Genomic DNA, 16,488 nt, shown 5'->3' with positions numbered 1-16,488 from the left:
AAACTGAGAGAACCAGTATGAGCATGGTGCACAACTAGTTAACCATCAGCCACGTATGAAGAACCACAAATTCCTGCGGCACACAGTTGAAACTTGCATGAGACTTTAAACCAGCTTGACTCAGGTCCCTTGATTAGCACGTTGATTTTGACATTTAAAATTGGTTCTCCTTTAAAGGTAACTTTAAAAAAAACACATACACAACCTAATTTATATGACAAAATAACATGATCACACTGTTTATTACAAATATTAAAATGACAAGTTTGCAAAATTGTAAAAATCACAATTCATTGTCAGTTCATGAAGCACATTACAAAAGTTAAAAGTTCTTCCCAGCTTTTAAAATACACCCTAATCCTGCAGAACTTCAGACAGGCGACAGGGTTATGAAATAAATGAGTGGAGAAACACAGTGAACGCGGAATCTTCCATACAAGACATTAGGCTCACTGTGGCCTTCAAAGACACCACATCATGGAGGTTCTAGGGTTGTTTAGGTGGTTCTAGCAATCCTTTAGGAAGAAGAGCCACTTTCTGTGTTTCTAGAGATCCTTCGGAATATTTATTGGGTTCTACTAATCATTTAGGATCTTAACGTGGTTGCAGCAATTGTTTACAAGGTTCTAGGGTTAATTTAGGTGGTTATAGCAATCGTTAAGGTTCCTGTAGGGTTCCTTTAGGTGGCTGACAATTACTTGGGATGTCCTAGATATCCCACAGGTGGTTCTAGTGGGCCTGAAGGAGATTTTAGGGGTTCCTTTAGGTGGTTCTTGGGACCATTTAAGATCTGTTGTGCTAGGAAGGCCTAAGGGAGATTCTAGTATTCCTTTAGGATCTTTAAGAAGTTCTAGCAACCTGTTAAGGTGTTCTATGTTTCCCTTTAGGCTGTTCAAGTGGTCCTATAGGATTTTCTGAGGTTCATTTAGGTGGTTGCTGTGATCAGTTGGGATGTCCTAGGTGTCTTATGGGTGGTTATAGTGGGCCTAAAGGAGATTTAAAGGGTTCCTTTAGGTGTTTCTAGCAATCATTTAGAATACTCTGGGGTTTGTGTAGGTGTTTCCAGGGATCATTTAGGATCTTTAGATGGTTGTAGTGATTCTTTATGAGGTTTTAATTTTTCTAGGTGGTTCAGGAAATCCTACAGGAGTAGTTAGGGTTGCCTTAACTGGTTCTAGAGATGCTCTAGGATTTTACTGTGGTTCTAACGATCATTTACAATGTTCTAGTGTTCCTTTAAATGGTTGTAGTGATCATTTATGATCTTAAGGTGGTTGCAGCAATCCTTTATGCAGTTCTAGTTTTACTTTAGATGGCTATAGCAATCATTTAGGTTCTGGTAGGGTTTGCTTAGATTGTTTGGGCAATCCTTGAAGATTTTTAGGTGGTTCTACCAATGACTTAGGATGTTCTAGACTCAAATGAAGTGGCTCCAGGAATCCTTCATGATGTTCAAGGATTCCTTAGGGTGGTTCTAGCAATCCTTTAAGGTCTTAAAGTGGTTCTAGCGATCAGGTACGATGTTCTAGGCTTCTGTTTGGTGGCTCTAGCAATCCATTGTGATGTTCTATGATTCCTGTAGGTGATTCTAGCATCCCTTTAAGATCTTAAGGTTGTTCTAGCGATCATTTAGAATGTTCTACGCTTTCATTAGGATTCCATCTAGTGATCTTTCATGATGTTCTTGATTTCTTATAGGTGATTCGAACAATCCTTAACATCTTTCGGTGATTCTGGCAATCACCTTCATGATGTTCTAGGATTACTTAAGGTGGTTCTAGCAATCATTTGAGATCTTAAGGTGGTTCTAGTGGTCATTTACAATGTTCTACACTTCCAATTGGTGACTTAAGGAAACCTTCATGATGTTCTAGGATTCCCTTAGGTGGTTCTTGCAATCCTTAAAATTCTTTAGGTGGTTCTAGCAATCTATAGGATGTTTTACACTTCCGTTACGTAACCTGAGCGATCCTCCATAATATCTAGGTTTCCTTTCAATCTTTTAAGAGGTCCTGGTTTATTAAGGTGGTTTGAGGGTGTGGTCCTAGTACTTCTTTGGAATCTGTAGGTGGTCGAAGCGTCACATTAGGATGTTCTTCATTCCTTTAGGCAGTTCAAGGGGTCCTTTAGGAGGTTCTAGGGTTCCTTTATATGGTTTAAGTAGTCCTTCGGGAGGTAGTAAGTTCTTCTAGGTAGTTCTTGCAATCATTTGGGATGTTCTAGGTGTCCTATCGGTGGTTGTAGTGGGCCTGAAGGAGATTTTAGGGGTTCTAGCAATCAGTTAGAATGTTTAGGTGTTGCTGAGGCTCAATCAGGATCTTAAGCTCATTGTAGTGATTCTTAATGACTTTCTAGGGTTGATTTTGGTGGTTTTGGTGTCACTTTAGGATCCTCAGGTGGTTCTTGAGATTTTAGGGATCCTTTAAGTGGTTGAACACCTAAGAGAACACCAGCATCATCAAAACACCAAATAAGTGAAGTGAAGTAAAGCTGTTTTGGAGGCTTGTAGTGGAAAAACACCTTACAGAGGCACATTGTTTTTCTCCCTTGTAACCAGATCAGTTCCTTAGAAATAGTTTTACTGCGATCCGTGAACCTTAATACATAAATCCAGTATAAAAATATGACACCTTTACCAAATAATATACCACTGTTCTGTCTTTGTACAGACCAGTGGAACCAGTGTGGAACTGAAGGGTCAAAAGTCATCAAACAGGTCCTCCTCTGCTGAAATTGCTGCTGCAGCATCTGTGGAGCGCTGGGGGGGAGTCTGCTGCTGCTTACTGGATCCTGCAGGGGGGTCGGCCCTGTGCAACACACACACACACACACAAACACACACAGAACAGGTCAGTGGGCTAATGAGGCTGGTTTACAGGAGAGTTTTCCTGTTGAGACGGGAAGTGTATCATGTGGCCCATAAGGAGCAAGACTAGAAACACATGGGCAACTTTTATACCTGTGTGTAGGTAGGTAGATGTGTGTGTGCGTATGTGTAATTGTGGCCCAGCAGCTCCCCCACCTTAAGTGGTCTACATCAAATGCTGGTCTTGACGACTACCTGTGTGTTTTACCACGTCGAGGCTCATGTTCTCCTCCAGTCTGCAGCTCTACTGACGCTCATATATTCTGCCTTCACTTGAATGTAACACCATATGATGTTTAGGAGTCAGGAAACAAAATGTCAGACATATAGAGGCTGAAGGAAGGATCAAACATGCACAGTGGGTAGAAATGATGGCAAGGGGCGATGACGGGAGAAGTCAGCAGTGCTTTATCCTGAGAGACTGCTGCTTTGAAGAGAGCAAATTGTAAGTCTTAGGGAAACAGACTGACATGATGGACAGTGTGCTTATTGGTTGTTTTGTCAAGAGTAAGATAAGAAGACTGACACTAATCTCATGTCTTTAAGATATACATGAAGCTACAGCCAGCAGCTTGTTAGCTTAGCTTAGCATACAAACTGGAAACAGCTAGCCTGGCTCTGTCCAAAGCCAATAAAATCCACCTACCGGCTCCTTTAAAACTCACCGATTAACACGTCATCTTACAAAGTAAAAAAACGATAAATCACCATTGAACAGAGTTATGTGCTGGACGATTTCTTGGATGAGAACTGTGAAGACTCCATAAAAATAAAAATAAAATAGTCCCTTGTCAAACAGCGATTTGTCATTTTTACACTTCAGTTTTTCTACACATTAAACAAACATGATATGGCGTGTTATTCAGTGATCTTAAGAGGTGCTGATGGGTGGATTTTAGGCCCGTTTCCACCGCAGGAACTTCGGGGTAATTTTACGGGGCCGGGGCCGTTGGTGCGTGTCTCCACCGCAGGAACCACCCCCGAAGGACAGAGTTCTGGAACTTTTACAGGGGCTAAACAAGTCCCTGCCTCGGAGTAGGTACTCAGAACGGCCCCGAGAATCTCCTAGGTGGGGCTTGGGGTTTACTTGGTGCTGATTGGATATACTCAAGGCAGGATGTGACGTTAAACAACATCATGGTTATCGTAGTTTAGCTAGGCTAACCGTTAGCTGTTAGTGGTGTCTGTAATAATTCAATAAACGGTCCGTGAAAAAAATATTTTTTCCAGCAGATATCTTAGTTACAACATGATTGAGCTAGCAAAGCAGTTTTGTGTTGCTATGTGTGGTATTTATTCAGTTTTGGGAAATCACGATGTCTAGAAAGCATCAGCTGACAGGACAGCTAACAACAGCAGCAAAGCTAACATTAGGACGTCAGCCCGTTGTCGGATACGACATGAAACTACTCCAGTTAGCTCAATCATGTTGTAACTAAGACATCCGCTGGAAAAAATATTTTTTTCACAGACCGTGACCGGAGTTATTACAGACACCACTAACGGCTAACGGCGTCCCTACGTCCCTACGTCCCTACGTCGCCCCGGTCAAAATGGTAGCGCAACGATTATGTCACATACAGAGCCCGGTAACTTTACAGGAACCTTCCTCCTACTCCGCTCTCTCAGTGGAGACACGGCAGTTCAGCGGGCCGAGCAAGAGGACGTTCCTGTAGTAGTTCCTGACCCCCAAATAGTACCAGGAACTTCTTCAGTGGAAATGGGCCTTTTGTTATCACCAGACAGAGCCAGGCTAACTGTTTCCCCCCATTTCCAGTCTTCATGCTAAGCTATGCTAACCAGCCGCTGATGGTAGCTACATATTCACCATAAAAACATGAGAGTGGTGTCAATCCTCTCGTCTGACTCTTGGCAAGAAAAACAAAAACCTTAATTCTCAAAATCAAAAGTCAAACTTTTACTTTAAAGGTCCAGTGCAAAAAATTTAGTGGCATCTAAAGGCCTGTTTCTACCGCAGGAACTTCGGGATAATTTTACGGGGCCGGGGCCGTTGGTGCGTGTCTCCACTGCAGGAACCACCCCCGAAGGACAGAGTTCCGGAACTTTTACAGGGGCTAAACAAGTCCCTGCCTCGGAGTAGGTACTCAGAACGGCCCCGAAAAACTCCTGGGTGGGGCTTGGGGTTTACTTGGTGCTGATTGGATATACTCAAGGCGGAATGTGACGTCAAGAGAAAGCAACAAAATAGCCGGCATATTGTCTTTCTTATGTCTGCTTTCTTCTTCTTACTTCTGCTTCGTACTACTGCTTCTTTTTCTTTGTTGTTCTTCTTCTTTGTTTCTTTGCCGCGTCGCCCCGGTCAAAATGGTTGTGCAACGATTACGTCACATCCAGAGCCCGGTAACTTTACAGGAACCTTCCTCCTACTCCGCTCTCTCAGTGGAGACACGGCCGTTGAGAGGGCCGAGCGAGAGGATGTTCCTGTAAAGTTCCTGCCCCCCAAATAGTACCAGGAACTTCTTCAGTGGAAACGGGTCTTAAGGGTGAGGTTGCAGATTGCAACCAACTGAAACTTCTACTGTGTGCCAAGCATGTGGAAGAACTACAGTGGCCACCAAGAAAAAGCAAATGGCCACTTTCTAGAGCCAGTGTTTGGTTTATCCGTTCTGGGTTACAGTAGAAACAACATGGCAGACTCTGTGGAAGAGGACCTGCTCTGTATGTAGATATAAACAGCTCATTCTAAGGCAACGAAAACACAACAATTCTTATTATCAGGTGATTATACACCAAAGAAAACATAATGATGAATATTTAATTTCTGCCAATATATCCCCCTAAATCCTACACACTGGACCATAAAACATGAACTATTGTGGAACTCAAAATGTTAACTGTACAACTGGTACAGGTTTTGGTGTTGGTGTGATTGTTGAGACTGTTGGATGTTGGCCTGCTACTGTGTTAGCTGGCGCTAACTGAGCAGAGAGAGCAGCTCACAGAGACAATCCTTCAGTGCTGCGCTGAACATCAGCAAAAGTGCCCACTCTACCCACTCCTTCTACCATCACAAATAGATTCTAATTCTGTGGGAACCACTAAATGCAAATAATAACAGGCTCCAAATGCGAGACAGCATTGTGACTGTTTCTGCAATTTTCACTTGCCCCCACAAGTTCACTGCAAAAAACACCCAACCTGTAAACATCACAACATGCATCGCAGTTTTTCAAGCTGCAACAATTCCACGTGAAATCCTGGAGGGACTGATTGACATAGTTTTCAAAGGGCCTATATTCAACTGCATGACAGAGTTCCTGAAATTCAGTGATGGCTTTTGGTTTTGCTGCCACCCCAAGATTTTGAGGGGTCACATCTGGTCACCCCTATCAAAAATATTTGGGGGCCCCCCTGGACAAAGGCAGATATGGAATGAATAAAAAATGGATATAGTTGCATAAGGTCACTAAAATATAACCTCTGTGGAGAAAGGTAACTGCTGTAAACCATCCAGTATGGAGCACTCACATCACAGTGACTGACAAACATAACTCCCAGGTGACCTGAGGACCACCAACATCACAGAATCTCCAGCTTTAAGTCACGAGTTGCTTTTTGAAGAACTTAAAGAACTTCAGGAAACGAGAACATATGATTGCGACTCTCTGCCCTCCAATCCAGCCCCGCTGTAACGATGATTAGCTGAATGGGAACGAGAAGAAAAAGAGCGATGTGAGAAAGCAGAGGAGAGGGAGGAGAGGCCCTGAGCTTGTTTAAATCATTACCAACTGTATGACAAACACTGCAGCGCTGCTGGAACCAGTTAAGAGGAAACAAGAGATGTGTTCTGTGGAGAGGGGGAGCTGTCCAACGCTGCCACAGAGGACCACCGGAGACTTGAACACATGGCAGAGGGGGACATGACCAGAGCGGTTTCAGCCCTGAGAGGTGAGGTTAAGCTCAGGCATGATGGGGCGCTGTGGAGCCCCCACACAGAGCTGGTCTGGTGACATACCAGAGCTGCAGCATGCACATCAATTATGTGCTAGTTTGTAGCTTAAGAAACTAAACAGAGGTTTAGTTGGAACAAGCCGGGCAGAAGGATTAGTTGTGTCTAAGTTCTGTCACTTAAAGGTTCAGTGCACCAAATTACAAGAAAACTAAAATTACCGCCTTGCGGTTGTATGCCTCTGCACACCAGTCAAGTTGCAGTTACAGTTTACATCCATGTCTGTGAAAACATGAATGCTTCACAGTTCACACACATCTTCCTCCCAGCAGCACAGACGATCTATACAATCAGCACTGTTTCAAAATGGGCACCTGATATTAGTGTCACAAATTTAGCATCTGACCAAATGTTTCCCCTTTTGCTCCTGAAATATGACTTTAAATAATGGCCAGAGAAGTATTTACAAATACTAAAAAGTGGGACAGACATCTGTGTGAAATTTTGTCAGAATTAGCATTTGAATTACTGAGTTGTAGCCAAAAACATGTTTTGTGAGGTCACAGTCACCTTTGACCTTCAACCACAAAATTCTAATCAGATGAGTCCCAAGAGGAAGTTTGCGCAAAATTTGAGAAAGCTCCCTCACAGCCTTGTTGAGATATTGCATTCACAAGAATGAGAAGGATGCAAGGTCACAGTGACCTTGATCTTTTTACCAAAATCTTATAAGCTCATCATTAAGTCCAGGTGAATGTTTGTACCAAATTTGAATAAAGCCTCTTTAGCAGTTCTTACGATATTGTGTTCACATGAATAAGATGCATGCAGAGTAATGGTGACCTTGACCTTGGACCGCCAAAATCTAATCAGTTCATGGTTGAGTCCAGGTGAATGTTTGTGCCATTTTTTTAAAGTCCCTCAAGCTGTTGTTATCTTGAGATATCATGTTCACAAGAATGAGACAGAAATCGTCACAGCAACCTTGACCTTTGACCTATGGCCATCTAAGTCGAATCATCATCATTGAGTCCAAGTGGACGTTTGTGCCAAATTGAAGAAACTAAGAAGTGTTCTCACCTACTGGAAATAATTGGTTTGCTTTAGGTGAGGGCTGATGCCTGGGTAGAGCATGTAGGAGGCAGGACATGACGCAGATTACACCACGGTCTCGTAGCCGGTTCGTAATTTGGTCACAAACAAATTAGTCTCTTGCTGTTCCTTGAACCTGTCTGATGATTTTGGCTTCAACCCTTCCCAAATCTGTCATCTCTTCAGTTAGACATCTTCATTGCTGTCTTTGTGTAAATGACTCTTCTTCCTCACCCTCAGATGTTTGTATTCTTTTGGTTTTGCACAGACACACAAATGAAACATCATCAACATGCCCACTCACTTGCTGTGAATTCTCCAATTAGAAACTCTATTCACACATGGGCTCAATCTGACATTAAATGTACTTTTAACTGGAAAGCTGGCAGGATAAAATCCGGTCCAACTGATTTAGACATTTGCATTCTCACTTCCACCTCCTCCAGGTAATGTCTAGTTTGCAGTGCATGTGTGAAAGGACTTGGAATTTCTACTCCACCAATAAAGAAGGAAAGAAATTTGCTTGTGGTGCTCAAAGCACTGAATAAAATCTCTGCCCAGATACAGAGTTCCTTTTCAGACTCAACTCATGTTACATTAAGCATGTTGCTATAGCAGAAATCAAGTAGATGAATGTACTTAAACATACTTCATTTAAATCCTATTATTCATCCCTGACGATCTGCCTCACACACTAAGTACTAGTCTACATGGGGTCATGAGATTTCATTTTTTTAACAGTTAGCTCCATTACTGTGAGTATATGGCCAGACGTCTCCCTTTCCACGATGCGAAACTCACACTCAGCAGCTTCAATTTCTTTGGTCACCAGATGTCACAATCTAAATTTCACAAAATACAAAATATCAATATTTAATTACGTTGGTGGTCAGTCGGGTTGTTTAAAGACAAGTGTTGCGTCGATGCCGTAATCTGTGAGTGCTGTTAAATGAGTGTCGTACTGCTCTCTCTCTCCATCTCTGTCTCTGTTACGAATGAATCAAACAAAAGTCCTGGCTATTAATCTTAAAGGAATACGTGCTCCTCTATTCACATCAGGGGATCGGTATCACATTAAAGGCACTGGTATCATAATTTTTTAACGACTATGATACTGGAGACAAACAAGTACCATCATGTTTACAGAATTGTGGCATGGACTTGGTACTGAGGTATCTGTTGTTGTGATCTTCCTGCATTACATAACTAATAAATGTACTTATTTTAAAGGGGAACTAATGTTTTTTCAACCTGGGCCCTATCTTCCGATCTACTTTTGTCTAAATGAGTGATAGGATGTTCAGTATTTGACATTTCTCCAGTATGAAGCTAGGGCTGACCTGCCTGCAGCCCGTGAGCACGCGCTATATTAAATAATAGGGCACTCAGACAGCGTCAAACAACGTCAAAATACGTCCATTTTTTTCACACAGATAGGCTCGGATTGTTAGTATAATTATCCGACAACATAACGGAAAGGAGAAATGAACGTCTGTCTTTACCTTTAGCTGGATTCAGACATGTTCCTCTGCCTGTTGCTGCTCCCTCTCTCTCCTCGTCCGCTCTTCAGTTTCAATGAGCTCTGCGTCCGTGTACGTCCGTGTACTCCGTGTTCAAATAAATACGGGCGGGCATCAAATTCATCCAGATCCAGTTGGTCAAAATCGGGTAAAAATTCACACGTTTGTTGTGGCAAGTCAAAACACTCACTCAGAGAATGAGGCCCTGTTTAGACGACAACGTTTTCTCTAAAAACGGAAAAGTCTGTCCTTTGCGTTTTAAAAAACTTCTGTGTTTATATGACGGCGTTATTGAAACGATCCCCGTTCACACAGAGCTGCAAAATCTACTGGAAACGCTGTAGTATGCACGCCAGGCCAATGGGTGGCAGTGTAAATTTGCAAAGCAACACCACGGCATGACGCCATGCGTCTGTGCTGAAGCGCCCTCCTCTACAACACGGTGATTACAAACCAAAACAAAGGAGACACAATGGCAAAAGCATGCACAGATAACTGGAACCGTAATGTGCATGTGCGAAAAGGCTCCGTTTTCAGAGGAACTGCATATTGCAAGTTTACATGACAACGGAGACGCTGCTGTTTCCAAAAAGTTGCACTCTGGAACCCGTTTTCAAAACGTTGTGTTTTCAGGCGCCCAAAACGCCACTGTCGTGTAAACAATCGGCCAAAATGCAACTAAAGTTTACCGTTTTCGTATAAACAGGACCTGAAAGTCTGGCTCTGAAATCTCACGTCTCGCGAGATTTGAGTTGTTGCAGGAATTTACTGCTGGAGTGACCTTACAAACACAAGGAGTTACTCTGTTTGGAGTAGTCATGGCTGAATTTTGACCCGATTTTGACCAACTGGATCTGGATGAGCCATTTGAATTTGATGAGCACCCGTATTTATTTGAACATGGAGTACACGGATGTACACGGACGCAGAGCTCATTGAAACTGAAGAGCGGACGAGGAGAGAGAGGGAGCAGCAACAGGCAGAGGAACATGTCTGAATCCAGCTAAAGGTAAAGACAGACGTTCATTTCTCCTTTCCGTTATGTTGTCAGATAATTATACTAACAATCTGAGCCTATCTGTGTGAAAAAAATGCACTTTTAGTGGACGTATTTTGACGTTGTTTGACGTTGTTTGACGCTGTCTGAGTGCCCTATTATTTAATATAGCGCGCGCTCACGGGCTGCAGGCAGGTCAGCCCTAGCTTCGTACTGGAGAAATGTCACATATTGAACATCCTATCACTCATTTAGACAAAAGTAGATCGTAAAATAGGGCCCAGCTTGAAAAAAAAAACATTAGTTCCCCTTTAAGCCTGACCATGATCTTTCTCTGAAAACATAAACACGTAGTTTTGGTGCAAAAGCAACAGTTTCACAACATGACTCATTTGTTTAAAACTGTGACCGCTGGCGGTCATAGACGACCTTTTCTATCTTGCACAGGTTGGGGCCTTAATTTAGGAAGTGCTCTTGTGGGTCATGTTAGAGGGTAGGTATATACGGCCCATGTGGCTGTAGGGGTTGAATCCAGTTTTATAATATACTGTCTATGATTCTGAAATGGGCTCTTTTGCATAAGGAGTACTTAAGATTTTAGCACCTAAAGTACCAGTGATGATACAGCTTTTGTACTTTTAGTCAAGTACAATTTTTAATGCAGGACTTCAGCATGTAACGGCATATTTTTACACTGTGTATTACTACTTTTACTTCACTAAAAGACCTGAGTACTTCTGAGCAGGAATATGTTTCCTCCATCTTGTATCCTCTGAGATTGATCCTGTGACCCTTCAGAGTTGGTGACCACTGCTGTAATGGATTCTTTCCTCTGACTGAAACACACCCATTTATTCACATGTTCTACAAATGTTACAGATTTAACAGCTGAGTTGGATCATGCTAGAGGGACGCAGCACTATAAACCCTCTCAGTATCTGCACACAGTAAAGCTGGAGCAGCCTCATGTCTTGTAGTGATTATCTGCGATGGCTAGGAGCGATGTTTGATCGTTTACAGAGCCGGTCCGTGTGTGAAGCAGAGAGAGTGTGTTTCACTGTAAGTCTCTTTTCATGGGAAAACGGTCCTTGGAGTACACAAACACTTACATCTCAAGGACATGTTAACAGGAACTACACCGAGTCAAAATAAGAATTTGACCGAAAACCGGCTGTTTAACACAAATCTAAAACGTGTCTAATTTTCTGAGGAAGTGTCAGACACAGACAAACATCAAGAGATTTGTTTTAATAAAGGAACACTTCAACTGAATTCTTTCTGAGAGTGAAGTGAGAACATGGACATCAATTTCACATCTGTGTGAAGTACAGAGCCGGAGCCAGGATGTGGTTAGCTTAGCTTAGCATAAAGACGGGAAGCAATGGGGAACAGCTAGTCTATGTCTGCCAGCACTTCTACAGCTCACTGATCAACATGTTATACCTTGTTTTTTCTGTTTGAAAACAAGTGTGAAAACTACAGTTTGTGGTTTCAGTGGGATATAAGTACCAAAACTATTTGTTCAACCAACTTTCTTCAACGTCTTCAGAAAATACCTAGGTCTTTGATACAAAGCTGAAGGTACAAGAAGCTTAGAAGAAGATATACTTCAGTAATCCATAAGGGGAAATTCAATTTTTTTTAACACACACATGCACAAACAGGACCTTTACATGCACTAAATGGAGAGATGTCAGAGAGAGGGGGCTGCCCATGGACGCCTCTTGCCCAGTGTCAGCTGGGATAGGCTCCAGCACCCCCAAAATCCCTAACAGGATGAGTGGTTAAATGAATGAATGAGTCCCATGTCCCTTTCCTCAGAAACATTAAGGATATTACTTAAAGAAAAATCTTAAATTGGAATATAGACAGGGCAAAAACACTTCTGGAACCAGCAGCTCCTTCTAGTTGGCAAATTTTGACACACAGTTTGCTGAATTTGGTTGTGGTGTCTGTACAGGTATGAAGATAGCAAACCTGGCAACCTCACTTTGACGTCAAGAGGCTGCACACAGTCACTGTTTTTACATTTCTGTTTAAGTACATATTAAATAAACGTGATAAAACATGTTGATTAGTGAGTTTTAAAAGGTGTTGGTGGGGCTAACTGTTTCCCCTGCTTCCAATCTTTATGCTAAGCTAAACTAAGCTAACCACAGCCCAAGGGCTCATACACATTCCACGTTTTAACCGCCCTCAAAAACGGAAAGCGGAAGGTGCGCTCAAAACTGTTCCCAAGCACCTGCATTTCAGGGCGTGATGGCTGCGCCCCAACTTTTGGAATGCGTGGCGAGGAATGACCAATCACAGCTGGTCGACAGCTTCATTTTCTTCAGTATCAGATCCAGATGAGCTCCGAAATCTGGATTTTTGGTAAGCATGCTATGATTTGGTGCTGGTTATGGTTGCTTTGCAACTTTCGACGCAGTCTGCCTCTGTGGTTTTGAAACTTCGCACAGAGAAGCACCCAACGCCCGACCTTGCGTTTTCCAGGCGGCTAAAGACGCAGCATGTGTCCTGGCCCTAACTCTTCTCATCTCAAGCTCTGAAAACAAATAAGCCCATTTCCGAAAATGTTGAGCAATTTCTTTAATTAGTCATCCTCGTCTTCTGCTCATGTGGCCTTCATTTAATTCTCTTCAGGCTGTTTCACTCCCTCCTCCTCCTCCTTCTCCTCCTCCTCCTCCTCCTCTCTATCCTCCCTGTGGACGACCTGCACGTAGAAAACATGGAGGTAACAGAGGAAGGTGAACGGGTTGAGTAGTGATGGAAATGGAAAAAAAACAATGAGGTGGGTGTAGGAGTGCCAGCAGCTCCGACCCCCCCACCTCCTCACACAAAGGCCTCTCTTCTGCGGCTGCTGTTTGCCAGCTCAGAGGGAGGCAGCTTCTGCAGCGATCAAACATCCAGCCAGCCCCAGCTGCTCATCAGCTCACTGCTGCTTCTTGTTGCAGCAGTCAGAGCTGGTAATAAGGCCCGGTTAATGGGCACCGCTACCAACTACGGACAGCAGCTGGGGATGGATGGCACCACTTACGGCCATCTGCATGTGGCACAGTTTACAGTCGCTGGCACTCGCAGGAGCTTGGACACAGTTTATTCACCCTCTGTTAGAAACAACGTCAGATTGAGACATTTCTTTGGAATATTTTCTAAATGGCCACATCCAAAAAGAAACTGGCAAACGGGAGATATGGGAGTTAAAGCGCTGGTATTGTGAGGTTTTTGGATGTGCGGCAACAGTGCTTCAGAGCTGTGTGATGGTCTGACTTTGAGTGTAGATACAGACACTAAAGACACAACAGAGAGGAGTGTGAGGAGAAGAAAGAGAAGGAGAGAAAAGGAGAAGAAAGTTGCATAATTGTTTCTTTGAGGCCGGCTGACTGACTTTGGCTTCACAGTTCATGTCCTTAGACCTCCCTTAGAAATGCCCCTGCTGCACTGTGTTCAGACCTGAGAAGAATGGCATTTACCAAAATCCAAGATAATCAAAGGGCTGGTTCATGTTCTCACTTAACTCTGGTGGTATCTAGGTTTTCAGATATCTGTCTATTTGATTTCTACAGCCTGGATCGAGACGTCTGGATCACCAGCAACATCTATAACTTTAAAGCCCAGTCACCAGAAGAAGATGTAGATGTACATTTCTGCAAACCACAGATACGTTACATCTTATCAAGGTTTCTAACGTAGTATATAAGCTGACTTTGTCATCAGGAGGTGGAGGGGGTGGTGGACTGCGTGACACTTAGATAAGATGGCTGCCAAGCTGCAGACCACTGTTCAAGACCAACAAACACAACGAGACGTTGCAGCGCTTCTTGTCAGGAGAGTGACACAAAAAGCAGTTGATTTGTACCAAGATATTGCTCACTAGCTAGCCACCCCGCAGTCCTTCCGCCTCCTCCTACCGCTCTGAGGCTATTCACTGAGAGGAGAGCAGGCGGAAGCTCCTCCGACAGTCTTAGTAGCAGCTGCAGAAACTTAAATCAGCTGGTGTAAACCCCAGTCCCAGGGTTCACAGCAGGTTGGGTCTAATCTGTGAAACGGGAGCAACAGCAAGTTTGCTGATCCAGTGGGGAGTTTACGCCGGGCTGGCTGAATTCGAGTTGCCTTTGGAGCAGCTGAAGGTCTGTGACCTCTGACCCTCCACCCGTTTCTGCTTTCTGGCTTTGACTTTGTTTTTCTCAATAAATGTGATGTCACGTTACTTGTGGACTTCTTTCCACCTTCTCATTTTAATTATGTCGATTCAGGCATTAAGAAATTGTTTTAAGAGGCGATGCCTCGCTGCAGCGGTCACAAGTTCGACTCCGGCTTGCAACCCCTTGCTGCACGTCATCCCCCCACTCTGTCTCTCTCCCCACTTCACACTCTTCACTCTGTTCTGTCCATTAAAGGCGAAAAAGCCCAAAAAAATAATCTTTTGAAAGAAATTGTTTTAAAAATCTTTAAAACAATCTCAAAACATTGCGATACTTAGGAGTATTGATTTTTTTCCCACCCCTACTAGCAATATGTCAGCCCCTCCAGGATGTCGCAATTACAACAATTAAAGCAAATTCAGCCAATCACTGTGAGACCTTGCAATTTATCCAATCACTGCAACTTTTATTATTCAAATGGGTAAGATTTGGAGCTGCCCCCTGAAAGTCGGAGATTTTAATCATTAGTTGGAGACCCCACAGTCGACTGAGATTGCTTCAAGTTGAGCACTTGTTTTTAGTTGTGGAGTGGGCTGTGAACAAGGTGCAGCGGCACAGAGGAAGAGAGGCTTTCCACCGCAAGGCTTTAAGACAACATTATCTTCTCGCTTCTGCTTGGAAGTGGTGAATTTACAGCTCGCAATAACTTAATATGATACAGTCTGGCTTTTAGTTTTGTCTAGTGTTGTCAAAAAATGTTGCAGCACATTTTCCGATTGGTGGTTAGCTCAGTTAGCTTGTTTACTATTTTACGTGAATGTTGTTGCACACTGAGTCCTGTTCAAACTTTAAAACTTAATATGAAAAAAAAAACAGGAGTCGTCATATATTTGTATTGAACGGCTGAATTGGATTCGACTGGCATAATTCTGAGTCAGGTACAGCCCTAATAAAATCTCATTTCATTGTAGAGCTGAGTGCAGTGTATTAATTCGCTCAGCCCCTCCACATGTGCGGGGGGGGGGCGCCAAGTAGTTGGTTCCATAGCCTAGGTCTATAATGAGGAGCCCAACCCGTCCGAGCCCGAGGATAGTGGCGGGAAATTATGGTCGGGTCGGGTTCGGGCTCAGGCAGAGACAAATGCTGCTGGAGCCACAACACCTCTGCTTGTTGAAAAGTCAGGTAGTAGGAGTCGTGTGTGGAGATATTTTGCATTTGAGGCAGATGAAAGCGGAGTAATTATAAACTCGCAAACGGTGCCTCCGAAGTTTCCAGACCAAAGGAGGAAACCCTTCAAACCTGGCTAAACACTTAAAAGACAGACACCCTGAATTCAAGGTGAGTGAGTTTTCATGTTTATCGTGGTATCGAATGAGTATCGAGAATCGTGGAAACTCACTGGTATTGGTATCGACTACTGAAATTCTGGTATCGTGACAAGCCTACATGAGACTACTGCTGCACTTGTGACAGACTCATAGACACAGTGACAGGGCTAACCATTGGCAACACTCAGTTAACATTAGCCAGCATTTATTAATGGTTTAACAACAGAGTTGTGCCGCTCCGGTGTCAGTGTGAGACTGTTGGGACTGTTTAACGGCTTGGTGTCGGATGTTAGCTGCTGCTGCGTTAGCTCATGCTAACCAGGCAGAGAGGTCAGGAGGAGAGCAGCTCACGAGGCATTTTCACGTGCTCCCATAATTCATTTGCCAAAAACGCGTAAAAACAGCAACATGCATCAAATTTTTTTACAAAAGCTGCTGTGAAATCTGGCATTTCAGTCCACAACAATCCCAAAAGCAGTCCATGAAATCGTGGAGGGAGTGATATGTTGTTATGTTGAAGTGGAAGAGTCAAATGGCTGAAGACACAACACTGCTGTCCAGGTGGAGACTTAAAAACAACACAAAACTAACCACTGTCACAAGTCTTCACATGTGAGTTACTAATTAACA

General features: G+C 43.4%; 1 protein-coding gene across 2 annotated transcripts in view; it reads right to left on the bottom strand.

The window, feature by feature from the left end:
• Positions 1-230: 230 nt before the first annotated feature.
• xrcc4 (X-ray repair complementing defective repair in Chinese hamster cells 4) overlaps positions 231-16,488 on the bottom strand; it is a 55,952-nt gene continuing 39,694 nt past the window's right edge. The window contains exon 8 of one of the 2 annotated variants that reach the window (XM_050052614.1): positions 231-2,807. In XM_050052614.1, coding sequence (XP_049908571.1) covers positions 2,699-2,807 — 109 coding nt within the window. In that variant the 3' untranslated portion in view covers positions 231-2,698. Of the gene's footprint in view, positions 2,808-11,724; positions 13,099-16,488 lie in introns of those variants that run through there. The other variant, XM_050052615.1, reaches the window with a different exon arrangement.

Source organism: Epinephelus moara, chromosome 9, assembly GCF_006386435.1.
Source record: "Epinephelus moara isolate mb chromosome 9, YSFRI_EMoa_1.0, whole genome shotgun sequence".
NCBI lineage: Eukaryota > Metazoa > Chordata > Actinopteri > Perciformes > Serranidae > Epinephelus > Epinephelus moara.
This window is presented reverse-complemented; position numbering and strand designations above follow the sequence as displayed.